Genomic DNA, 27,170 nt, shown 5'->3' with positions numbered 1-27,170 from the left:
CATGCCCCTTTGTTTTCTGTGTTCTAGACTTGTCTCACTCAACATTATTTGTTCGAGTTCTGACCTATATGTTCTTGGTACATTGTGTATTGTATATATGTCTACCTGACCTAGGGAAGGGAAAGAAAAACAGGATGTAAGATATCACAAGAAATGTACACACTGCCCTACTATTTAACTGTACCCTTTTAGCACAACACCTTGTCAAAATTTTTTTGTTTAATTAATAAATAAATTTAAAAAAAAAAATTTTGTTAAATTTTATTTCTATCACCATTGGGTTTGTTTTAGATCACCATTACATTGCTTTGGTAAGCAACACTGTTGGTGTCACTGAAGAGTTACAGCCTCGTTGTACATTCATAACTCAAGGTCCCTAATATCTTAAGAGAAGCATCTACTATCAGTAGATTGACAGAAGGTTAGCAGTTTGTGTGTGTGCAAACATACACGTGTGTATGTGAATATTTGGGAGTTGGTGTTAATACCATCATACACATTATAGAGTAGTTGAAGACTGGCCATGCCCATATCAGTTTTCCTGTTTTCAAGCAAGATAACAAACTCAGCCCATGGGTCTATCACCAGCATCAGCTACCACATGACATAGGTGGGACATCTGAGCCTTTTGTGCCGACTTAGGGGAAAAAAAAAAAAAAAAAGCACTGTTTCCCTTCACTTTACACCTTCAGAAATCTAGGTGTTCCCTTTCTAGGTGTTGAGGTGGTTTCTTTCTTACTACTGTCACATAATTAATATGTTCCAGTCTAGTATAACCAGAAGCTATCCCCTTAGCTCTGCCTCCCATATAGCTGGGCTTATAGGTGTGACCACCATGCTGAGCTTGTCTGTCTCTTCCCTTCCCTTTCTCCTCCCTCCCTCCCTCCCTCCCTCATCTCCATCTTTCTCTCCCTTTCCCTCTTCCTCTCTGTCCCTCTTCCCCCTCCCTAGGTGGTGCTGGGGTTTAAAACTCAGCCTCAGGTTTGAGGCACTTGGGCCACTCCTCCAACCCTTTTGTTTTATTTTGTTTTGTTTTTGATAAGATCACCTGTTTTTGCCTAAGACTGGCCTCAGACTGGTCTTCCTACCTATGGGTTCTGTGTTGTGGGATCACAAGTGGACATCAAGGTACCCAGAGTATTTGTTGTGGTAGAATCTTGCTGACCTGTTGTTGCCCTCCAGTGGTGATCCTCCTGATCTGAATCTCCTATAGCTTGGATAATAGATGAGAGCCACCAAGCCCGGCATCACCAGCTAAAAGCCTCCAGGCAACTGGCAAGCATTTTGAAGAACCTCTGTGAATCATGACCCCAGAGGCCCAGTGTCTTCTTCAGAGAATAGTGTGGGAAATAGTTTCTCCCAAAAGGACACTGGGCACTTTATGTAAAAACAGAACATCACTAGGACCCTTGAATATATATCATTTTCACTGGGTAGTGAGGCTTATTGAACCTTCTTTCCCTTGTCAGCTGTAAATTCCAAGTAACTTACCCCAAAGTTGGAATGTCAAGCCAGAGAGTTCTGAGGCCTTTGTGGGGCAGGCAATCAATTTCAATAAGTAGTAGGTTATAATAGCTGCTGCTAAAATTTAAGAAAAAAGGGGGGTGGTGTACTTAGTACAATTGTCCAGCAGGTGGCATTGCCCACCCAGTGACTATTAGCATTCTAACAACCATTAAGTAAATTCAAAGCTCTGATTTCCCATTCTCTTTAGGGATTCATTTCTTCCAGGAGGGAACAGGATCACTTCTCTACACATCAAAGTCCTGGAATGAGATCATCCTCTTTGGCACTGAGGGGATCCATACAAGCTATACATATATTCAGCAGTGGATACCACAACAAAAGTACACTAAAGTGACTCAAAGAGCCCTATCCACAAAATGGCTTTAACTTCCCTCCCTATCTGGAACTTGGCTCAGACTCTGTCAGTCGAATGGGAAGGCACTATTTTTCCCCCTTGAATTAATGCCCGATACACCTGTGTCTGGTTCCACCCAGAACTAAGCCATTTCCCAGTTGGAGATTGTGAGGAGTGCTGGAAGCAGAGGTAGAAAAAAGCTTTTTCCTTCCTTTTGCCTCCACTTGGCGCAGTGCCACTTTTCCCCCTTAAGGTCTTTCCCTATGCCTGCTGAGTCCCCTGGCTTAGAGACCCTTTGTCTTCAAGTCTTGTACACACTACTAATGGCTCTTCTTGCAGTCTTTAGTGCCCTTGAAACTCATGTACCTACCAAATGCTCCCCTATGGGACTAGATAGGAAGCAGATATGGACCCTGTACAACGGAGCCCTTGAGTTTGAGTGTTTTTCTTCTCCTAGAGTCCCCAAGCATACTAGGGGGGCTGTGTAGCCTCAGTCTCCTTGGTGACACAGACCTTGGCTCCACCTTTAGTTACTTTACTCTTTTAAGCAGCTGAGGTTAATGTAGAGATTGGGATCCAGTTTACCCAAGAATCTTGCAGTATTTTTGTTGTTGTTTGTTTGTTTTTGAGATAGGGTCTCACCTTGTAGCCCAGGCTGACTTCAAACTCATATTATAGCCAAGGCTGGCCTCAAACTTGTGATCCTCCTGCCTCTACTTCCTGCATACTGGAATTACAGAAATGTTTTCTGTTTGTTTCTGAGCTTTAAACTCAAGGTCTCATGCTTGTTGGGCATATCCTATAACACTTGAGCCATGCCCTAGAACTTTTTTTGCTTTAATTGGTTTTTGAATAGGGTCTTGGATTTTTGTCCACTAGCCTGGACCATAATCCTTCCTATTTCTGCCTCTCATGTAAGTAGGATGAGAGGCACATGCCATTGCACCCAGCAAATACATTGACGGGCTCTTACTAACTTTATCCCTAGGTTGGCCTAGAAACTACAATTCTCCTGATCTTCACCTTCCAAGTAGCTGGGATTATAGATGTGATCCACCATGCCTGGCTGACTAGTCTCATTTTTATTGAATAGCAGGGTCCTCATTGTTGCACGGTTTGGAGAGTCTTGATTCAGCAGCCACCTGCATATTGTCTTTGACCAGGGCTTCTATATTTCCTGTCCCTATGTCACGATCACCCCTCTTCTTCCTTTTTTCTAGGCAGCATACAAGCTTCTGTTTGAGTTGTACTCCTTTTTATTCAGCTTCTGTGTGTGTGTGTGTGTGTGTGTGTACCTATACTCTACCACTTGAGCTACGTACACCTCTTATTTCTGTTGTTGTTGTTGTTCTGATTAATTGAAGATAAGAGTTTCTCTGATTTGTCTGCTAGGGCTGGCTTTGAACCTTGAGCTTTGAATCTTAGCCTCCTGAGTAGCTAGGATTACAGGTATGAATCCTCAGTGCCTGGCATCCATCCATCCAGTCAGTGGGAACTTTGATTACTCCTGCTGCCTGCCACTTGAGTAAGAATGTTCACTACTAGGCCCCATGGAGTCTTCTCATATCTCTAACCCACCTTGTGAGTGCTCTCATCCTTTCTCTTTCAGAAGCTATGTGTCATCATTCTTTTTTTTTCATATTTTTATTATCAAACTGATGTACAGAAAGGTTACAGTTCCATACGTTAGGCACTGGATACCTTTCTTGTACAGTTTGTTACCTTGTCCCTCATACCCCCCTCCCTCCTCCCCTATGTGTCATCATTCTATACGTCTTCCTCAAATTGAAAGGGTCTAGAATTTTTTTTTTTGGTCTACTTGCAAACTAAGAAGTTAACCTGTTCGTGTTTCATCTATGCCAGCAGAAGACAAAAGTCCTGAATGAAAGGCCAAAGACTTTATTCTCATGGCACAGCAGAGAGTTTGAGCACCAGCATGTCCTCAATGGTGCCCCGGAGTCCTATGCAGTACCATAGGTGTATGCTTGGGTTATATCATAGCTGAGACTCTTGTTGTTTTATAGCAAGCAGTTAATAGTAAAGTAACACTTTACATTGTGTTTGAAAGCTAATGTGTTAGATGTACCTGCAAAATAAATGAGTATCGGCTTAAGATATATTAATTTAGCAAGAAAAACCCTTGATTTTTATATACTAGTTACTTTAACACCATCAGTCAGATGCTAGTCAGGAGGTTGATGAGCAGAATCAAACTCCTGTGACCAAAGGCTTAAAAGTTCTTTTTTATAAGTCCTAGTGATATAGTGATGTACATTCTAATTGCAAACATGGACTCGGAAGTTAACAGACTAAGCCAGATGCCAGTGGCTCACGCCTGTAGTCCTAGCTACTCAGGAAGCTGAGATCTGAGGATCACGCTTAGACGTCAGCCCAGGGAGAAAAGTCTCTGTGAGACTCTTATCTCCAACTAGCCACTTACTGGAAGTGGCACTGTGGCTCAAGTGGTAGCATGCTAGCCTTGAGCACAAAGAGGCTCAGGGACAGCACCCAGGCCCTGAATTCAGGCCCCCAAACCAACCAAAAAGAAGAAGTAGTTATTAACAGATTCAGAAGAAAACTCTTACTTCAAACCTTTCCATATTACAGGAAAACTCTGTCCTTCTAAAACAAAGAGAAATACAAGATGTAGAATTAGTATATATTTAACTTCAATTTATGGTAACTGGTTGGTAAATTTTAATAATCTTTGCCATCTGTCTGAATGAGGGTTAATAGCCAGCTTAATGTCTTGCTTCCTCAAACTAATTAAATCAAGTTTTTATTCTGAACTTTCTTATGAATTGCTTGCAACTTATAGCTTTTTGTTTTCAACTATAATATTAATGATGATATATTGTCTTTTTGTTCTTTTTCTTTAGTTGGGATGAGACTCACTTTGGAAAAATGGGAAGTTACTATATCAACCGCACCTTCTTCTTTGATGTGCACCCACCTCTGGGAAAGGTGAGCCACTTTCTCATCTAGGAAGATGGATCCTAAGGGCTGGAGCTAGCTTTTGGCTTTGTACTTAATTGATTATTATTATTTATTTATTGATGAAATGATGTGCAGAGGGGTTATAGTTTCATACGTAAGGCAGTGAGTACATTTCTTATCCAACTTGTTACCTCCTCCCTCATTCTTCTCCCACCTTCCTCCCCTTGGACTTAATCCTTGAACTTACAAATTCCCTAACACAATGCAGACATTTCGGACCTGCTACCTTTATAAAAATCCTTGACATTTTTTATGGTCTTTTGAGCTGAAAAGTGGAGGGGGTGTTGTCTGTCAACAGATAGAAGGATAAATGTGTTATACCATATAATGGAATATTATTCAGCCTAAAAAGAATGGAGTTCTGATACATGCTACAGCATGGGTGAATCTTCATAATGGTACCCTAACTGTTAGAAGACAGACATGAAAACTTACAAGTTAGATGACTGAAATATCCAGAATTGGACAATTCATTGCCTGGTTCTGAGGTGGAAAGGGAAGATTTGGGAGGGACTTCAAATAGGTTTCTTTTTGAATGGTGAATTTTATGTTTTGCAAGCTTAATCTCAATTTTAGAAATAAAACAGAAAAGAGAGATTGTATTGCATGAAGCAGAGGTAGCATGGCGGAGTTGAGGGTCCACACAGATACTGAGCTCCTTTCTCTCCCCATCCATTCAGCTCCTGCTTCTCCTTCATGTTTATAATTAGGAATTCATTCTACTCTTTAAAGATTATCATCTTTGAGAAAACAAATGGATTAGTCTGGTGTCATTCAAGCCTTTCTTCCCAACTGGAAGCTTAGGCCTTTGGCACAAAGGGACAGGAATTTGCCTATGACAGGGTGTGAAGTGATCCTGGAGCCTGTGGGAAGGGGAGACAGGCATAATGATCTGTGTCAGGTTGCAAGGAAGCATGAGGACATGGGCAGGGACCAAGAGATAGTCCCTGCAGGTAGGAGGGGTAGAGAGTAAAGTAGAACAACTAGTCTGTTTTGAGATTAGTTCTGAGCCCAAGAAAGGGTAGCCATGTTCATGCCTCTTTCCATACAATAAACAGAAGAACGATTGTGCTTTGGTTCATGTAAACTTCAGAACAAACTGATAAGTATGCACTGTTGTACATGTAAAATATTTTGTACATATGAAATATGTTGCAGATAGGGGAAATGGTATTTTCCTCTTCTCTCTGTTGAAATGCCTCTGTCTTTGCATTACCCTTTCTCCTTTTCTTTTCCTTACCCGTATTCCTGGTGTGTAGCTACTATGTCACTTGTTGCTCTCTTTTTGTCGTTTATTTCGAACTTCATTCTCCACCCAGCAGGCTCATCTGCCCAGGACCTCTCCCAAGGTCAAGTTTTATTTCAGAACAAGTGAAAGAAGGCTTAGAGAGCCCTCACTGACTCTGCCCTTCAAAGTTGTGGTTTTCTTCCCCCTCCCAAGTGTCTGCACTATTCCCAAGAGCCTAACCATAACACAGAGATGGTTTGTTTCACGCAATGAGCACTACAGACAAAGGTTCTTTACTTGGCAGCAGCTGCAGGAGAAAATGCCACAGTGCCCACTCCTCTGTGGACAGTTGTCAAGGGAAACCAAAATCTGAGGGTGCAGCTGGAGGGAATCTTCACCCAAAGGTCTCTCATCTTTCTGTTTGTCCTTCACTCTACAGATGCTGATAGGTCTTGCTGGCTACCTGAGCGGATATGATGGTACCTTTTCATTCCAGAAGCCTGGGGACAAATATGAGCATCACAGCTACATGGGAATGAGAGGAGTAAGACATCCTGATATGTATAGAGGGACTGCATCCTGGGCCACATTTTGTGAGAAATTGGAAGTCCTGGTGTAGCAGTGTAGACAAAGACACTTCTGGGCAGTGGAGAGAAGGGCATGAACTGAAACTCTCAGAGCGGTTTGCACTCACCCCTTTCCTTGAGGATCTGAAAGTATTTTAGATATATGACTGTGTGCTTATTTGGGCCAATCATTGTATGCTTTGTGTAATTATATCAAGCCATGTTGTTTGCATTATTATTATTTTATATCAAGCCATATTAAATAAGAAGTACCTCTTATTCTCAAGTTCATGTCCTTGAGTGATTCTGTATATTCCTAATGGCTCTAGAATACCACATAAAAAGCATAATTGAATGTAGGCCTATTCACTGTGGACTTTCTATGGAAATGGAGAAGGCCCAATACAACAGTCCCATTCATTCCTTTTCACAGTAGGGCACATTGCCTTCTGTTTAACCCAAATGTGAGAGTTCCCCTAGGTTTGTCTGTTTACTGTTGGTGGGCAAGGAAGCAGGGAGGGAAGAGGACTGGTGATTAAAAATTTTAAATGAAGCTGGGCACGGTGGCTTGCACCTGTAATCCTAGCTACTCAGGAGGCTGAGATCCTAGGATGGAGGTACAAAGCCAGCCTGGGCAAAAAGTCCACAAGACACTTATCCTCAGTAAGCCACCAGAAAACCAGAAGTGACGCTGTGAGCTGAGCTTCTAGGCTCAGAATTCAAGCCCCATGACTGACAAAAAAAAAAAAAACTAAAAAATTAAATGAAAAAACAAAACCCCCAAACCCTCTAGATACTGAAGCCTTGAGCAGTCTTACTATTTTTTTTTCTAAAATCAAAGTGCCCCTTGTAGATGAAAGATTGTTACCTAGCATAATTAAAGAACCAGGGGAGACATTAGAGAAAGAGCATTAGAATTCTCTAAAATTATTAAGATGCCTTCAGAGGAGCCTGTCTTAACTTGTAGCCAAATTTTTTTTTCCTAGAAAGTTTCTTTTATTGAACTGGTTCTATTTTGTTTCTTCTTAAGTTTTCAAAAATTATATTGTAACGATGATATGTAGAGAGGTTATTGTTACATAAGTCAGGTGATGAGTACATTTCTTTTTGAACAGCGTCACCCCTTCCCTCATTTTCTCCCAGTTTTTCCCTGCTGACCCCCATTCCCCCAAGTTGTATGGTTCATTTTCAACATAGTGTATAGTGAGTATCACTGCTGAATTGGTTCCCCTTTGTCCTACCATTTTTGTGCTTCCCCTTCCCCTCCCCAAATCAGATAAATTTATATACAAGACAAATGTGTACCCACAATTTTATGGTAGAGTTTAATGTTTGTCGAGTGCTTTCTGTGTGGTAGCAAATCTTTAGCCTATATCATCTTCAGAGTAAACTTATGAGGTAGGAATTAACTGTGATTTTTTTTTCCCCCATTACACAGATGGAGAGGCTGAGGCAGATGTGATCAGTATCATAGCTGGCAGTGATGGGGTGGTGTTGCCACCTTCCTGGCTAAGTTTCACTGTTTGCATGCCAGCATACATGTGTATCATGGCTCTTTGGGAACATACATATTGTTTGATTTGATTCTTCACATTTCCACCACTCCTTGCTTATTCTAGGCCATGCCTTCTTCAGGGTCCTCTATTTAAACATTAGTTTACCAGGTCAAGTAGGCCCCTGATGCTTAGCATAGCTTGCTTTAACAGCTTCTTCTTCTTTTTTTTTTTTTTTTTCCTTTGTTGGTTGTGGGGCTTGAACTCAGGGCCTGGGCACTGTCCATGAGCTTCTTTGTGCTCAATACTAGCGCTCTACCACTTGAGCCACAGTGCCACTTCTGGTTTTTGAGTATTGGTGATAGGAATCTCAGGGACTTTCCTGCCTGGGCTGGCTTCAAACTGCAATCCCCAGATTTCAGCCACCTGAGTAGCTAGGATTCCAAGTGTGATCCACCCACACCCGGCTTTAACAGCTTCTCTGTTGCCTCCCATCTAGTTCTGTGCATTCCTTGGCTCCTGGCTGATTCCCTTTGCCTACCTCACGGTCTTGGATCTGTCCCAGTCCCTCCCAGCAGCAGTACTCTCTGCTGCCCTTCTCATCTTTGGTAAGTTGTCCAGCAATGGATACATTCGTGCCATTTTAACTTAAAGATCGAGTAAAATGTATAGCCAATCTCATTTTATTTATTAGTTATACCTACATGTGTAAATTCTGCATAGTAAGTCTTTGTATTGTTAGAGGCAAAAGTTGGCATGGGTAACTCTAAGGGATAGACTCAGAGTTACTCTCACTTGAGTTTGGAATGGATAATGAGATACATTTGTGTATAGGTTTGAAGGAAGCCACAGTTTTAATTTTTAAAATTTATTTTAAAGTTACTATTAACTTGAGCTTGCATTCTCAAAACGAATTAAAGCTGAGTGCAAAGGCAGGGTAGCTGTGTGCAAAGGCAGGGTAGCTGTGTGGTAGGAAGTAGTAAAATGAACTTAAATATCTTAAATATCCATGGATAAGTGAGAGTTGGTTATATTATTTGCTCGCCTTATTCTGAAAGTGAATTCATGACCTCGTGGAGCTTCACACTCAAAGACTCCCAGACTCATTAGTTAGACTTAGACTCATTAGTTGGTTTTCACAAATATGTTGCTTTGTTTTGGTGGTGAGATTGCATGAGTGTAGGATATTCCTGTGGGGACTAGTGGCCTCTTCCTTGTGTTTTTAATTTCTCGGTGACTCATTTGGTCATTTCTTCGGTTTTCACCAAGTATCTATTTCATAGGTGGCCATCCTGATGTACAAGAAGTCGTTTGCATATGTAAAACTGAGGCGTGACATGGAAGTTTTGTTTTAGTTTGTTTTACTTTTTAATAATGCTAGGGTTTGAACTTGGGGACTCAAGCTTCCTAGGTCTATGGTTCTCTTCCTAGCTCCTGTAGTTCAACTGACACCACTTGAACCACACTGCCAGTCCTTTTCACTTTATTGTTTTGGATCATCTTACATTTCTACCCAAAGCATGCCTTAGACTAGAGTTTTCCTATGTACACTTTCCATGTAGCTGAGATTATAGGCAAATGCTTCCATGCTTGGCTTATTTATTGAGCTGGTCTCACTAACTTTTTGCCCAGGCTGGCCTTTAGCCATCCTGATCTCTGTCTTTTGAGTAACTGGGGGTTACTCTCAGCACCTGTTTCTTAAGTTTCTACCCTACATTGGGCTACTTTTCCTGGTCTCACAGAATATACTGATTAGACACTGCTCTCATGGAACTTTGCCTGTACACAGGCAGACAACATCAAGAAGTCTATCTAGTAGCATCTTAAGCAGTAAGTGTACTGTAGAAAATAAAGTAGAAAGAGTAAGGTGAGCAGTGAAGAACTCCGTGGGAGGTAGCTTTGATCAGAGGCTGAATGAAAAGACTGAGCTATACAGAATTTTTCACTATACAGAGCCTGCCTGCCTTCCTTCCTTCCTTCCTTCCTTCCTTCCTTCCTTCCTTCCTTCCTTCCTTCCTTCCTTCCTTCCTTCCCTCCTTCCTTCCTCCCTTCCTCCTTCCTTCGTTCCTTCTTTCCTTCCCTCCCTTCCTCCCTCCCTCCCTCCCTCCCTCCCTTCCTCTCTCTCTCTTTCTCTCTCTTTCTTTCTTTGTTTTTGTTTTGTGTGCTGATATGAGGGCTTAAATATAGGGCCTTAGACTTTTACTTTGTTCATGGCTGGATGCTCTACCACTTGAGTCATGCTTCTAGTTCTAGCTTTTTGTTGATTATTTAGAGATAAAAATCTAGGATTTGTCTGCCCAGACTGGCTCCAAACTGCAACTCTTAGACCTCAGCCACCAGTACCTAGCTATCCTTGCGGTGTTCTTAGGGAAGAATGTTGAGACAGAAGGAGCAGCCTGTGTTTAGTCCTGGTACAAAGTTTAGCAGGGCCAAGGAACAAGTGTAGAAGGCTTGTATGTAAGGATGGTATGAGGCAGAGAGGTGGGAGTTGAGGTTGGGTAGATAGCAAAGCCATGCAGTCTTTTGCAGCCATCAGAGAATTTGCTAGTCTGAATAAGATAGGAAGACACTGAAGGTTTATGTAGGAACATAGTGTAAAGAAAAAAAAAATACTTCTATGTGAAGAATTGGCCCCCGGATGCTATCATAGACACATGTAGTTTGTGGCCACCTAAGTGTAATTTGTGACGGTGGAACCGAAGAGACAGGTGTCAGGGCTGCTCTGCTTACAGGGACATCACCCTCTTTGGGGGATGGGGGCAGAGGGGCAATATCAAATATTGCTTCTCATTATTGGCTCTGATGTTGTGTTTCTCAATGACCCAGTGATAACAGAGGCTGTAGAGTGTAGCAAGAAGAATGGCCTACTGCTAGAGGTTTGGTTTTCAGGGTTCCTCTCTTCACTCTGCACATTGACCAGTGAGCTCATGTTTTTCAGACACAGGATGCCTCACTCTATCCCAGTACATCCTCCTTGACCCCATCCTGATGTTCTTCATCATGGCTGCCATGCTGAGCATGGTCAAGTACAACTCCTATGCGGACAGGTCAGAACACCATGTTTGGGTGGGGAGGGCCAGGATCTTTGGCAGCCCCAGAAGTTTTCTAAGGGTCAGGGTGGGCTGGGCAGGGGCATAGAGGACTTGCCTTGAAGCTGAGTTGAAGACACACATACTTTTCATTTGTTTGTTTGTAAACTTGAGATTTTCTTTTTTTGATAGTAATAAATAGATTTTAAATACTTTGTATAATATGCTTTTAGTTCTGCTTTACATAAGACTGCACAACTTGTCTTTTAAAGGAGGATTATTATTGTTATGTTTATAATGGGTTAGGAGTTTGTGGAGGATCCTAATGCTTTTTTCTCACCCGTAACTTAAAGCTTCCCCCTCAGCCCCATGCTGGTTAGGAAATTGGGACAATTTTTCCTTCACACTGCACACTGGAGGGACAGCAGATGCTGCCTTGGAACTGTTTGCCTCCCTGCCTCAAGGTTTACATCAGGTCCTGATGTAATGATGAATGACCCATACCAGCCAAGAGGATCTTTTTAGGCCCCAGGCCGTTCTAAAGCTGATATAGAAGGTCTGGTCTTCCAGGAGTTTTTTTTCTCTACTGTCTCTAAACAAGTAAAGACCTTCATTGTATTCATTTTATTGAAACCAAAAGAGCTGGTTTCTCCCAGGCTTTCTGGGGTACCTACATGGTACCACTGATAGCCAAGCTAATTAGCCATGCTAATCACACCTGAGCCAGTGACTGCCAGTTCACTCTTGTTTGGGGTTATCTTCTGCTTCTACCACATCCATTTCCACCTACCATCCCGCCCCCCCCAGCCCCTCAGTCCTGGGGCTTGGACTCAAGGCCTGAGCATGGTCCCTGGTTTCTTTTTGCTCAAGGCTAACACCCTACCACTTGAGCCACTGCACCACTTCCGACTTTTTCTGTTTATGTGGTGCCGAGAAATCAAACCCAGGGCTTCCTTCATACATGCTAGGTGAGCACTGTACCACTAAGCCACATTCCCAGGCCCCCACCTACCATTTCTTGAATACATACTATGTGCCAGGTACTGGTATGAAGGTGCAAAGGTATGTAGCTGTTGGCTTTAAGGAATACTCATTCTGGTGAAGGAGAAAGGAAGATCATCAGAAAACTGGCTGCAGTGTACTAGGTGCTATTACTACAGCAAAAGGATTAATAGCATTAACCATGGAGTGAGCCTGGGTTAAAACTCTGCTCCACTGCTTCATAGCTGTATCACTTAACCTCTCCATACCTCAGTTTCCTCATGTGTGAAAAAAGGATAATAGACTTCATGGGTTTATAATGAGGACTAGAAAAGTGGGGGGTGGGATAATGCTTAACACATAGTAAGCACTCAATAAATGCTGGCTTTAGCAGGTCCAGAAGGGACCTCAATCAGTAGGCTTCTCTAGTTTTTCCTTTTACTTCCACTTGATTGGTCACTAGTGAAGACTTTTTGCTGTAGGGCTTGTACTTAGTCGTACCATTCACTGTCTCCCTGGAGAAATATCCCCTTCTCATACTGGTTTACCTGTAAGTTGCAGGGTGCTCAGACCACATCCTCCTTGGAGCTGAATGTGGTCCTCTGAGGTTAGGACCTCCGAGGCACAGAGCACAGCACAGCCTCTGAGTCAGAAGACTCTGCTGCTCTTGCTTTCAAGTTTGGTTCTAGCTGCCAAACTGAATTCTTTGTCTTGTTGGTTTCCAGGCCTTTCTCTGCCCCCTGGTGGTTCTGGCTCAGCCTGACTGGCATCAGTCTTGCTGGAGCTTTAGGGGTCAAGTTTGTTGGCCTCTTTATCATCCTGCACGTGGGGTTGAACACCATTTCAGACCTATGGCACCTGTTTGGAGACCTCAGTCTTTCACTGGTGAGAATCCAAGTTCTGGAGAAGTGTCTCTGCTCCATAGTATTGCTTAGCAGCAACCACTGGCCTTTCTCTTCCTCTGCACAGGGGGCCTGGTTACTCTCTCTAGACAGCAGGACATGAGAGTGGCCCGAATGAGGGGTGGAGAGGTGTAAAGGGAGCGAATGGACTGGCAACATTGGAATTCTCTTTTGTTATTTTGTGAGTGTGTGTGTGTGTGTGTGTGTGTGTGTGTGTGTGTGTGTGTGTGATTTCTTATGTTTCACAAACAGCCCAGCCAGGGCATCCTGTCCAGCTAGGCTCATGCCAGGTATGTGTGACAGACACTCGAGTATGTGAGACCTTAGCTAAAATGCATGTAAGATGACTTCAGAACTCAGATATCCTTTTTTTCACCCAGGGTCTTAATAATTGCTGTTAGGTACTGTGTAAAATGCTTTACTTCATTATCTTTTTTTGGGGGTGAGCCAGTCCTGGGGCTTGGACTCAGGGCCTGAGCACTGTCCCTGGCTTCTTTTTGCTCAAGGCTAGCACTCTGCCACTTGAGCCACAGTGCCACTTCTGGCCGTTTTCTGTATATATGGTGCTGGGGAATTGAACCCAGGGCTTCATGTATATGAGGCAAGCTCTCTTACCACTAAGCCATATCCCCACCAGCTCCTCATTGTCTAATTTACCAATTAAAAACATTCTATGAGGTGGTTGGTATTGCCCAGATTTTACAGATGAGGAAATTGAGGCATAGAGAATAACTTTCTCAAGGCCCTGTAGGCATTACAGGTAGTAAGAGGGAGACCAGTAACTCATAGCTAGGGTAGGCTGCCTCCAGGCCTCCTCCACTTTGCTCTGGCACCTCTCTATCACCTCCAATGCAAATTTCCACCACATTGATTCATTCAAAAATATTATATGGAAGTCATCCACTTAGTGTGAGGTGCTGGGACTGTGGAAATGAATAAACAATATCCCTACCCTCTGGAGTCCATAAAGAGGGAAGGAAGAACGAAGTAGATCCAGCATATGGAGCAGCAGGCCATATGATGGAAGGGCTGGCACAGTACGGGGAATGTTGGGCCTGGATGGGCTGGACCTGCTGCCTTCTGTAGACAGCAGGGCACTAGGGCATGGCCTGACTAAGGAGGTGGAGAGGTGTAAAGGGAGAGGATGGAAGAACAGTGTTGGAATTCTCTTGGTATTGGGAGTTCATGGTAACTGACATGGAGAGGGCACTTGTGAGCAGCAGCTGCATCTTCTCCACAGCACCATGACAGTCCCCAGTCCTAGTGCAGGGCCTAGAGGGGCAGCAGATGGCCAGTCCATATTGTCCCTGTACAGTGCTCTGGTGGTGGTGGGAGATAGGGGTTATAGAAAGAATAGTGTTTCCACGTACTTGTTTTTCCTGCTGGCCTTGTAAAAATGTATTCACATATATAAAGGTTTATCAAATCTTACATATAATATAGAAGAAATAAGGACCAGTGGAATTTTTTATGCCCACTGTCTGCTGGCCTCTGTTTGCAGGTGACTGTGGGAAAACACTTGACTGCTCGCATCCTGTGTCTCATAGTGCTGCCCTTGGTGCTCTATGTGGCCATTTTTGCTGTTCATATCACGGTGCTGAACAAAAGGTACAGCCAGAGACTTTCTAGCCTCTCAATTCTGATCGTCCTGTGGCTCCTAAGCCCATAGGGTGGCCATATGATTTCCTGGGTCTGTGGTTAGGATGCAAGGAGAAACTTTCACCTGTTTCTCTTTCTTGTGTTCTGTAGTTTCGATATCTCAAGGACTTAGAAAGGCCAGCACTCTGGCCTGAAGGAAGAGAAGAATTGCCTGCTAGCTTTCTCTAATCAGAGTCCCTTGTCTCTAGCAAGATAGACACTATAAGAATGTGTAATAGGACTAAGGGTAGTGATAACCATCACAGCAGCTCTTACTGAGGAGCTACTAAGGGGCTGGGTTTAGCACTTTATATACAGGATATAATTTAATCATAATAATTTGTGAATTCTTTTAGTTTTAAAAATTCTTCTAGTTTGTAAGCAAGGAACAGGGGCTAAACAAAGTTAGGAGCATTGCCCAAATTGCCTAGCCAAGAAGTGGCTGAGTTGGGGTCTGGACCTAATTTTTCCACCTCCATCACTCATGTCTGTCTTGTGATACCACATTCTAATTCTGATTCTTCTTCTTTTAAATAAGCTGAGGCTTCCTGGGAAATGTCAGCTTTTACTCTCTTCGGTTCTTCTTTACCCATAGTGGTCCTGGAGATGGTTTCTTCAGTTCTGCCTTCCAGGCGCGGCTCTCAGGGAACAACCTTCACAATGCTTCCATTCCTGAACGTGAGTGTTTTAGGCCTTTCCACAGGTCTAAGGGCTGAGGTTTTCCTAGCAGTGGAATTGGAAAAGGCAAGTCTGATACTTGAGTTGTTTTAATAGTTAGATGGTGGTATACGAGAAAGACTAGAAACGTGGTAAGAATACTCAGGGTCAGTCATGACGGTACAGAGAAGGGTGTCCCAAGCAGCAAGCTCTGTGATCTAAAGAATAGTTTCTATGTGTCTATCAAAGCCAGTTCTGTGGGAAGTCTGTTGAGAGAGAGTCTGGTGGCAGAGCAAGGCCCATTAGCTTCCACCAGTGTTCTGAGACCCCAATCCATATGCTTAGTCATGGTAATTAGTGAGTGTTCACACTCCAGAGACATTGTGGTATGGAGAATCTCTACACAGGGTGATCATATATACTGGGTATATGAAAGGGAATACAGAGTGCTGGGGATTAAAGGGTGCTGGATTGTTGGAGAGGAGGGGGTCAGAAGTACATGGAGTACTTTGCCTGGGAGTTGTGCCCTGCAAGTCCAGGTAGATTTCAATAGGCAGAGATGGGGGAGAAATCATATCTAGCAGAGGGGTGGCATGATAAAAGCCAAGGAAAGAGCAGAACCTGAGACACTCATTATATGCAGAAGGGTATCAGAAGCTAAGTTGGAAAAGATAGTTTGGGCACTGATGAGGTGTGGAAGTCTCTGAGCAGGCAGGCAGGCCAGGAAGATTATATAGTAGGAAGATAGCATCGCTGGAAGGATGGATGCGGAGACAGAACTGGAGGCATGGCAAATAGTGCAAAGTCAATTTTAATGGTCTGTTACCACTTTATATCTTGGATAATGTTCCAGACCATGACAAGATGCTGCTTTTGTCTCTATTCTGTTGGATACATGTGTAGATCTTCACTTGAAGACAGCCTGTTTTTTCTAATCTTTTCCTGTTACAATAGTGCTTTGATAACCATTGTTAACACCAGCCTCTTCTGAAGTCCTCAGTAGAAAGTGGGGAGGATGCAATGGGAGTGAGTGTGGGGGGGTGCCCTCTTGATTTGGTCCCATTGTTGGAGAAGGCTACTGTACCTCCTGCTGCTGCAAGCAGTCCGTGACCAGTGGCATCTGAGAGGGTTGCTAGGCCTGTGGCTTCAGAGGGCCCTCGCAGGCAAGAGCAGCCTCTAGTTCTGTGCTCACTCTTTTGTTATGTCTCCCTCCAGACCTGGCCTATGGCTCTGTGATCACTGTTAAGAACCTCCGGATGGCCATCGGCTACCTGCATTCCCATAGGCACCTCTACCCTGAGGGCATTGGTGCCCGCCAGCAGCAGGTCAGTGAGCCTTTGGTGCCCTTGCACTGTGCAGGGAGGAGGGCCAGTGAGGGAACGCCGAGGACACCAATACTAAGGTAGTCTTTAAAGACATGATGAGCAGAGCCTGTAGCAGACATCAGTGAGGAAGGAGGAGGCATGGAGTAGAGTGCTGAGGCAGAGAGGAACTCCAGGAGGAGATGGTCAGCATTCAGGTGCTGCAGAGAGGCAGATGGGCCTGTCACAGATAAGAGTGTTGTCAGTAGAGAAGGACAACAGACGTCTCAGATACAGTCATAAGGAACAAGTAGGAGGCGAGGAAGGGGAGGCTCTGGGGCAGGCTGTTGCTCTGAGAAGTTTGCAAGGAAATTTTTCTCCTTCCAAAAATGAGCTGGTTGCTGGTGGCTCATACCTATAATCCTAGCTACTCAGGAATCTGAGACCTGGAGGATTGCAGGGCGAAGCCAGCCTGGTCAAAAAACAAACAAACAAACAAACAAACAAAAATTGTGAGACTCTATCTCCAGTTAGCCAGAAAAATGCCAGACTGGAGGCATGGTTCAAGTGGCAGAACTCAGCTGTAAGCAAGATAGCCAAGTGAGAGAACAAGACTCGAGTTCAAGTCCCATTTCTGATGCACATACACACACACACACACACACACACACACACACACACACACACACACGACTAATGTCTTCACTTTGCCCAAAGGTTTTCTTCTCAAAATGCTTTGTTTTTTAGAAACTAAAAAGTGACCAGGGTATTAGGTTTCCATACCAGTTCCTCAGGCTTGATTCTCCACTTATCTCTGGCCTAGTGGAGCTCAGTCTTGTCTGTACTTTAGAATCACCTGGAGTGTTTTAAAAAAATTCTCACACTTGGGCTCCACTGCAGAGAACCTGCGTGGAGCCTAGGCAGTGTATATTTCTGTTTTAAGCTCTCCAGATCATTCTAATTATAGGTGGCCATTCTCTGGTGATTCTTGATGAAGGTATGGTATAGAAGGTAATGAAGTTACAGATGCAGTGGCCAAGAGCATCTTCCCTGTGCAAACAGAGAAAAGCCAGGTTCTAAATGACCCTGCTAAGCAGGTATTATACACTTGGAGCCCATGTGTACAGGTGTGAAACTGATGGTGGTGTGGAGAGAGCACAGTGGGTCAAAGAAGTACTTTTGGCTTTGCTGAATCACTAGCTCTTCTCCACTTTTCTCCTCATCTGTAATTTGAAGGGATTGGACTAGTAACTTCTAGTTGCCCTCCCTACCTTGTAGTTTAATGACTTGCTAATGTCTCCAGATTGTAAATGTGTAACTTTTTTTTTTTACTTTGAAGTCAAATGTGTAACATTTCTAAATTAAAAAAATTTAGTTTTTTTTTTTTGGCCAGTCCTGGACCTTGGACTCAGGGCCTGAGCACTGTCCCTGGCTTCTTTATGCTCAAGGCTAGCACTCTGCCACATGAGCCACATCGCCACTTCTGGCCGTTTTCTATATATGTGGTGCTGGGGAATTGAACCCAGGGCTTCATGTATACGAGGCAAGCACTCTTGCCACTAGGCTATATTCCCAGCCCCTAAATTAAAAATTTTTTAAACATAGGAAAGTATGAAAAAGGAAACAATACATATAATTCCAGAGGAGTCGTTTTTCCAAATATTTTGCTGTGCAACAGGCGCCCTGCTGTAATTGGATACCTATGTCCTGTATTCTTAGCAAACCTCGTGTTATTACAAACAAAAATCAAAACAAAGCAACTCCACTGTGAAAACTAAAATTTCTGCTTGGGTTCCAATGGTCCATACTTCTAATTCTAGCTGCTCAGGAGGTTAAGATCTGATCTGCCAGCCTGGGCAGGAAAGTCCATCCTATCAGCCACCCAAATAGCCAAAACTGGAGCTGTGGATCAAGGAGTACAGTGCTAGCCTTGAACGAAAAAACTCAGGGATAGTGCCCTGGCCCTGAGTTCAATACCTAGTGTGCGCGCGCACACACACATACACACACCACCATTACCACCACCAAGAAAAAACAAAAAACCACAGTTTTATTTGGGAAAAGAGGCCAGAGACTATACTCACAAAATAAAAATAAAAATTTTATAGTATTTTATTAATAATAGTTTTTTTTAAGAAAAAAACCCCACTTTTTTGCCACATATAGCCAGCATCATGTATGAACCTCATAGAGCCTTACCATTCATGATCAGATCCAAGCTGATAAAGTATATCTGGAGGGTTGTGTTTTTTTTTTAAATATTATGGACTTAATTTTTATTTCTCTCTTGCCAAAACTTTTTAGCATCTTATATATTCTTAATGTCATTATCATTTTTTTTTTCTGAGAGCAGAAGCCACTCAAACGGGAGCTATAATAATCGAAGCAAAATGGTTTTTATGTCCAATTGAGGTTATAAAAACTCAAAAGAAATGCCTGTATTTTCATTGCTCCTAGCTGTTTCTGTACTTGTTTACACAATTGGCATAGTCATACTAAGTCCCTAGCTTGGGAGCATACGGAGTTGGCTGCTTTGGTTGAAATCCTATCTCATCAATTTATAATATAGGCTGTGTGTCCCTGAGCAAATTACTTAACCTGGGCCCTTACAAGTAATGTGGGGGAAGCAATAGCACTGACAGCCTGGAACTATAATAATGATTAAACTAGGTAAGACTTGACCAGTACTTGTAATAGTGCCTTTTCAACCTTTCATGAGCCTTTTCCCATGCTGCTAAAAAAATGCTCTAAATCATTCTAGCTGTATGATATTCTATCCCATGCTAGTATATTAATAGAAATTCACTATTTTTAGACTTTTGCTATTATATTACAGTATTATGAACATGCACATGAGGGTACACACACATTTTTTAAAAAGAAATCAGTATGTACAAAGTGGCCACAAGTTATAACTAGGGTATGATACTTAGAGGGCTCTTAGGTTTATTTTAGCCACCTTATAGAAAATATAATAGCATGAATTTTTCATTTAGAAAGTTTGAGGCATAGCCTTAATTACTTTTTCAAATGCATTAAATCTACTGTGCTGGAGACTTATCTATAGGATTGTGGTTCCTCCTAGAAGGCTGGAACTTTATGAAAAGCTCCAAAAAGGTACAAATCAAAAAGGACCTCTGAATCCGGAAGATAGGAAAGAATCTCCTCAGCAGTTCTGCTTCTGAAAGTTGTAGATAAATGTGGCTCCTTGTACGGGTGCCTGGAGATTCTTAAAGAGGCTTATATTGTGGTAGTGGTTGGCCTGTTGTACTGATAGTGATGGTATTCTCCCTCCCGGCTCCTCTTCTCTCTGCCTCCCCCTAGGTTACCACCTATTTGCACAAGGACTACAACAACATGTGGATTATCAAGAAGCATAATACAAACTCAGGTAATGTGACCAGGTAATGCTATGCTTCTTGTGTTCTTACTTACTTTCAGTCCTCCTCAGTATTTCTTATGCCTACAAAAGAATACTAATAAAGTGGCTTTCCTGATCATCTTTGACATTTTATTGATGTTATTCTTTGACAGTTGTGTATTTAGCTCTTCCTGTATCCCAAGAATGGCTTTAGGCACAGGGGATAAGCAGTGAATAAAACAGATACGCTCTTACTTTTAGCATTATTATTGAAGCAAGAGAGCAGGGCCCTGGCTTAGGCTTCATCCAGGAAGTGAGCATGCCATTCGGGGCTGGTACGTAGTAACCCTGAGGTACTGTGGCTGTTCCCTACAAGACAAACCAAGTCTGTGGTCTTGATATGATAGCACATCCCTAGGCTGGCTCAGTCAGTTAGGATCTGAGGGCCTACCAGCCCTGTGATTGGGCCTGTCTAGCTGATGCCTAGGATATCACTCAAAGTCTGTTAACTTTCCCCTAAATGATCTGGGTAAAGTAGCTCTGAAATGTATTGGTGTGGCTCTCTGGGGTATAGGGCCAGAGTGAGAGCTAGCTACCTGAGGGCTGTGCCTTCTGTTGTAGCTGAGAGCAAGGACATCTTCCTCTTACCTTCTGAGTCATCACCACTGCTGATGCCAAGCCATCAGCCACAGCATTTCTCTGACTCCTCAGCGAGCACTATCTGCTTTGCCTGGCTCCGGCCAGCTGCTCACCTAAATCCATACCGCTTTTCCTTCCTTACCTCCTCTTATTGTCATTTTTAGACTAGGAACAACATAATGCTGTGTTTGTATCCTCTTTATTTGCCTCCACAGTAATATAATTTAGGATGTCATTGAGCAGAGTCTATTTTTACATCCTTGTAATACTGCCATTGATATTTTGATCCAGCAAGCCAGATATAAGTGGCCCATCACAATGAGGAGTTAAGAGAAAGGTCATTTTCACCTCTAAGTTATCTAGGCTTGAACCCAATCTTTGAACATCCCTAGTCTTCTAAGTTAGGATGGTCACATATCACTTAAACAGCTGAGGATTTTCTGGGAACATCTTAAAGTACTTAGGCTCTTTGTGGTTATGAATATTCTCACCCCCATTCACATGAAACAAATTCTTTTCCTATTGACTTACCTCAGTTGTTATCTTGCTAATTAATCTTGTAAGACCTTAAAGGCAGCATAGCAACAGGCCTCTATGCAGTTGAGTTCTCTAACTATTTTGAATCCGTGATTTGCACTAGCAAGTTGACCTTAATCTATTTATAGAGTGTTGTTGTCTCACTGTTTGGGACAGAAGTTTGCAAGGATACACGCTGTTCGGCTCTGGTGATTACAGCTCCTTTTCCATATCATTGCCTTTAGAGATTCGAATCAGTCTGAGCTTCAGATGACAGAACAGTGGTCTTTGCCTTCTATCATTTCATTTTCTCCACCTCACTTAGCAAGTCTGCTGCCCTGCCAGAGAAAAGATTTCATTAGGGGGAACGCTGGGCAAATGGTCATTTTCATAGAATTCATTTTTTGGTAGACTATCTTTTAACAACAAAAAGGAAAATCTCGTCACTTAGCTCCCCAGCCTAAGTTTCTGTGGGGGCCTCAATGCCTTTCAGATAAAAGCCACATTGCCCAGGCTGGCGTGAGTGGTCTAGCTCAGCCTCATCTTTGGTTCCTATTCCCTCCCATTCTCTAACTGTATGAAATCTTGCTTTTTCAATCCACAACCCTCTGTTAGTACCTCTGGTGCATGCCAAATAGTGGAGTAATTGGCTTTGAGCGGACCTGGTATACAGCCAGGAGAGTGAATGACCTGGAGCCCATGCATGTTTCTTATCTACAGATCCACTAGACCCTTCTCTCCCAGTGGAGTTTGTAAGACATGGAGACATCATTCGACTAGAACACAGAGAGTAAGTGAACTTGCCGGTTGGATAATAAGTGGTATGGGCACCCAGGGAAGAGTGTTCCTTTAAGAAGTAAGATTTGCAGAAGTCAGGTATGGCTGAGGCAGCAGTGGTGGAACAAGGCTGCAGTGCTAGGATGAGTGCTTTGTGGTACAAAGGTGGTAAGGTCACAGGCAAACCTTTGCCTCTTGACTTTGGCTTTGAGGACCTTTGACCTTTGAGGGAACTTTTCAGTTTCCCTTTTCCTAGAAGAAAAGGATAAATCTAATTTGCTTCAATCTGCTTTTTTTTTTTTTTTTTTTTTTTTTTTGGCCAGTCCTGGGCCTTGGACTCAGGGCCTGAGCACTGTCCCTGGCTTCTTCCCGCTCAAGGCTAGCACTCTGCCACTTGAGCCACAGCGCCGCTTCTGGCCGTTTTCTGTCTATGTGGTGCTGGGGAATCGAACCTAGGGCCTCGTGTATCCGAGGCAGGCACTCTTGCCACTAGGCTATATCCCCAGCCCTCAATCTGCTTTTTAAGTGGCTGCTTTTAGAGAATGTCAGTGACTGTTTTTGAGAGTATGACATGCTAGTTTATTTCAATAGCATCCTCACCAAAATTACTAAAAATGTTTGGATGATATAAAAATCTTTTAAAAGCATGGAAATGCTGACAAGATATTTAAGAGTTACTAGGAGCTGGGTGCAGTGGCTCATACCTGTAATCCTAGGTATGTGAGAGACTGAAATCAAGTGGACTGCAGCTAAAGGTTAGACCAGGCAAAAAGTTCTCAGGTCCTACCACAGTGGAAGAACCTGGGCATGATGGGGCACACCTGTCATCCCAGCTACGGCAGAAAGTACAAATAGGAGGATCACAGTCCAGTGGAGCCTGAGCAAAATTTAAGACCCTCTCTCAAAAATAATCGGAACAAAAAATGACTGGATGAATGGCTCAAATGGTAGAGGATCTGCCTGGCAAGTACAAGGCCTTGAGTTAAAACTGCTAAAAGCAAAAGATTAAAAAATAAACAAAAATATTTCTAGGGCAACATTTGCAAATGAATGGAAAGACCTAGAAAAAGTATGTTAAGTAAAGGCAGGCCCAGAGAGACAAAAGTTACATGTTTTCTCTCATATGTGGAAGCTAAAATTTATTTATAAATATGTAAGTAAATGCTTTGGGAGATATGCAGGTTTGCACATCTCATTCAAATAATGATGCTTCTTTCTTCCAACTTGTAGGACTTCTCGAAACTTGCACAGTCACCATCATGAGGCCCCTCTGACCCGGAAGCACTATCAGGTCACTGGCTATGGCATAGTAAGTAAGCTGACTGGGATGTGAGCATGGTGATAGGGTTGTGGAGCTTGGCTCATAGGACACATCCACCCCAGAAAACAGGAATGCTTCTAAGGATTAGAGCTACACATGGACTTTCTTAATATTTGAGACCTTTCTAGCTAAATTTGCTGTAAGAAAAGCAGTCTGTTTCCATATTTCTTCTCAAATAGTAACCATGTAATTCACATGTTTGAATACCTAGTAAGTATTAAATATGAATACTATTGAGGTTTCTTAAAATTACATCAGATAAGTCAAGCATAGTGATGATACCAGATGTAATACTAGCTGCTTGGAAAGGGGAAGCAGGAGTATCATACGTTCAAAGCCAGCCCTTGATGTTAGACTGTATCTCAAAAAACAATTTTTTAATTAAAAAAAAAGATGGATGAGGAGGTCACTTACAGCATAGAAACTATACAGCCCAGGGTTCATTCCCTCACACTGAAAAAACAAACAACACATGGGACATAGAAAGGAAAGATCTACAATTTGGCCCTGGGTAAGTTTACTTTTTTTGCCAGATTTCATATTCTCATAGGCTTTATTTTTAAGGATCTCTTTCTTGTAATAGAAGGGTATTGTACATATCAGTTTTGTATTTTAATCTTAGGGAAATGTGCTTAACAGTAAAAGCTCTATGAGGACATATGGCATGAGAATAACTGAAAACAGTATGAACTCTAAGTATGACTATCAGTTTTACCCTTCCAGGACCTTGCTGCTTCAATAAAATCTGCAGTCTTCTTTCTACTTGCTTATTCTATATACAAGAGTCAAGGCTCTGAACTCTTTGATTTCTTGTGGGCCGCCAGTGTCTTAATTTCCAAGGTTCGCTATATAAGCCAGAATTTTCTGGCTTAGATATAAGAGTCCAGATGGCCAAGATAGTGGATGCATGTGCCCAGATCTGTTTCTGTTGGCACAGAGCAAAAACATCTAGAACTTAAACTCTAGTCCTTACAAAGTAAAGAATTGGACATCTGGTTCTAAGAGTTATTTTCTTTCCTCTACCCTCTTTTTCTTCTGGTTTGAAAGGAAATGCTGGGTAGGAATATTTCTATGCCTTCTTATTTCCTCTCTCCCTCAATCATTAAGACCAGTTTGGCCATTGTGATATAGTGGAATCTGAAAGTATAGCTGTCTTTGGTTGGGACAGTTCTCTAAAGACATGTATCTTTTTCTTGATTTATATGGCAGAATGGCACAGGAGACTCAAATGATTTCTGGCGGATTGAGGTTGTAAACAGAAAATTTGGGAACCGGATCAAAGTGTTGAGAAGTCGAATTCGCCTTATCCATCTGGGCACGGGTTGTGTCCTGGGATCCTCAGGAAAAGTTCTTCCCAAATGGTAAGTGAGTCTGGACTTCTTTTTTGTTTTTAATTAAATTTTATTGACAAGGTGATGTACAGAGGGCGTACAGTTATATAATAAGGTAGTGAGTACATTTCTTGTCTTATTTGTTACACCCTCCCTCATTTTTCTTTCCCTTCCCTAGTTCAGGTAAGTGTACATACAATATCCAGTGTGCCAAAATCATATACAGTGACCACAGGGGGTATGCCAAAGGAAGTCTGGACTTCTGATGTCCCGATTGAGCTTTCTTGTCTTGCTACAAGGAGTATGCTAGAACCTTCCATTTCCCAGGGGTTCACTTCATATTTGCTTTTTATTAGTGATAGATGGCAGGAGGAAAGGAATCGGGTGTATCGTGTGGCACAGAGCCTCAGGCAGCTTTGTTATTTTATGTGTTTTGATAGTTGTATATTTGTACATCTGTCTTGTAGTAAAAACTCCCTGGGTCTATGACAATATGATACAGACAAGGAGCTGGGGATATGGCCTAGTGGCAAAGAGTGCTTGCCTCATATATGTGAAGCCCTGGGTTCAATTCCCCAGCACCACATATACAGAAAACGGCCAGAAGTGGTGCTGTGGCTCAAGTGGCAGAGTGCTAGCCTTGATCAAAAAGAAGCCAGGGACAGCACTCAAGACCTGAGTCCAAGCCCCAGGACTGGCAAAAAAAAAAGAAAAAAGATACAAACAACATAAGCTAGTCTCCCGCTATAATAGCAGTGCTAGATGAAAGGATAAAGTTTAAAAAAAGAAACAGTGGCCACTGGCTTGAAAACAGAGGGAAGAGTTCCATAGACCTAAGACTGGCGGACAGTGCTAATCTTGGGGGAATTCCAGGTCTTCTGAGAGACATCTGTGGCTGCTTTTCACAGGGGCTGGGAGCAGTTGGAAGTTACTTGCACTCCATACCTAAAAGAAACCCTCAGCTCCATATGGAATGTGGAAGACCATATCAATCCCAAACGTGAGTGAGCCCACTTCCCAGGCTAGAAACTCTTACCATACAAAAGTAAATCTTCAAAGACTATTGCCACTGCATCTTAGTGCCTTTGGAAGAGTTTTGTGTATCTGTACTGCTAGCTCCTTTTCCTTCTCTCTTTCCTGCTGAAATTCCTCACCTAGAGAAACTAATGACCCCCTACAGATACATCTGTCTTATCCTCCTCTTGTTCTTCTGTCCCTGTACCATGGGCATCTCACACCTGCAGGCTTGGCACAGGAGCTCCTTGTCCTCTAGGCCCATGCAGAGCATCTTTCTCCCCCTGTCCAGCCAGCCCATTCCCAGCAGGCCATGGCCACAGCTCTGACTTGATTCCAACCTCCACTCCCAGCCCATCTGACCTTTCCTCTTCATTGTCAGCTTCAGCTCCACCTTTTTTTTTTTTAAGTTTTTGCTGCCCTTTGATCTTATATTTATTTATTTATTTATTTATTATTATTGGCCAGTCCTGGGCCTTGGACTCAGGGCCTGAGCACTGTCCCTGGCTTCTTTTTGTTCAAGGCTAGCACTCTGCCACTTGAGCCACAGCGCCACTTCTGGCCGTTTTCTGTATATGTGGTGCTGGGGAATTGAACCCAGGGCCTCATGTATAAGAGACAGGCACTCTTGCCACTAGGCCATATCCCCAGCCTCAGCTCCACCTTTGAATTCATAGTCTTTCCTTGATACTTTACCCTATGCTTGATTTCTCTTCCTCTCCATGCTTTCCTTTTCATTCTTCTTACCACCTGATTTAGACAAAATGACCTAGCAGATCAACTCCTCATTCAGTTTGCTGGAAAACACAGGAATCCACCATGGATATGTTACTGAATGAATGAGACAGATTCAGTCCTTGTCTTCAAACACCTTATGCCTAACAGGTGGGCAGCGTCTGAGCCAGTGTCACCCTGAAGGTTGGTGGCGCTGAATGCCATGAGCACACTGAGGTGGCAGTCTGGACCACTGTTTCCTCAGTACTTTCTCAGAGCATCTAACTGAGTGCTTAGTGTTTTCTGAGTTAAAGACCTTGAATACTCTCAACCTGTGCCCACTTGTCAGGAAGCCTGAACTTGGGCTCTGGTGGGAGTGTATCTATACTGTGGACAGACTGAGGACAAAAATGTGTGACAAAATCTCTCCTCTTGTTTTTCTTGTTTATCTTAGTGCCAAACATCAGCTTGGATGTGCTGCAGCCCAGTTTTCCTGAGATCTTGCTGGAGTCGCACATGATCATGATGCTGGTACTGTAGCTCCTTCTCCTTGCTTAGTTTCTCTCTCTTTTTCACCAGAAAAATTCTTTATTCACAGAAGCCCTTACCAAATCAAATAGGTCATTTCCCCTTTTATTTATTTTTCCTTTTTGAGCCTCAACTATGATAATTTTTATTATTATTTATTTATTTATTGCCAGTCCTGGAGCTTGGATTCAGGGTCTGAGCACTGTCCCTGGCTTCTTTTTGCTCAAGGCTAGCACTCTGCCACTTGAACCACAGCGACACTTACGGCTTTTTCTGTTTATGTGGTGGCGAGGAATCAAACCCAGGGCTTCGTGCA

At 42.9% G+C, this 27,170-nt stretch overlaps 1 protein-coding gene across 2 annotated transcripts in view; it reads left to right on the top strand.

Moving 5' to 3' along the window:
• The window catches only part of Pomt2 (protein O-mannosyltransferase 2), a 39,939-nt gene that overhangs the window by 3,480 nt on the left and 9,289 nt on the right, over positions 1 to 27,170 (top strand). For both annotated transcript variants that reach the window (XR_007213222.1, XM_048362569.1), the window contains exons 2-15: positions 4,741 to 4,825; positions 6,526 to 6,630; positions 8,645 to 8,753; positions 11,084 to 11,192; positions 12,881 to 13,040; positions 14,559 to 14,665; positions 15,291 to 15,373; positions 16,568 to 16,677; positions 19,978 to 20,044; positions 21,890 to 21,959; positions 23,177 to 23,255; positions 24,477 to 24,628; positions 25,507 to 25,598; positions 26,781 to 26,857. Coding sequence is in view for 1 of the 2 variants with exons in the window: in XM_048362569.1 (XP_048218526.1) it covers positions 4,741 to 4,825; positions 6,526 to 6,630; positions 8,645 to 8,753; positions 11,084 to 11,192; positions 12,881 to 13,040; positions 14,559 to 14,665; positions 15,291 to 15,373; positions 16,568 to 16,677; positions 19,978 to 20,044; positions 21,890 to 21,959; positions 23,177 to 23,255; positions 24,477 to 24,628; positions 25,507 to 25,598; positions 26,781 to 26,857 (1,405 nt within the window). In the remaining variant the exon portion in view is untranslated. The remainder of the gene's footprint in view (positions 1 to 4,740; positions 4,826 to 6,525; positions 6,631 to 8,644; positions 8,754 to 11,083; positions 11,193 to 12,880; positions 13,041 to 14,558; positions 14,666 to 15,290; positions 15,374 to 16,567; positions 16,678 to 19,977; positions 20,045 to 21,889; positions 21,960 to 23,176; positions 23,256 to 24,476; positions 24,629 to 25,506; positions 25,599 to 26,780; positions 26,858 to 27,170) is intronic.

This window comes from Perognathus longimembris, chromosome 14 (genome assembly GCF_023159225.1).
Source record: "Perognathus longimembris pacificus isolate PPM17 chromosome 14, ASM2315922v1, whole genome shotgun sequence".
Classification (NCBI taxonomy): Eukaryota; Metazoa; Chordata; class Mammalia; order Rodentia; family Heteromyidae; genus Perognathus; species Perognathus longimembris.
Note: the sequence above shows the minus strand (reverse complement) of the source record. Positions and strands in the feature narration are given on the sequence as shown.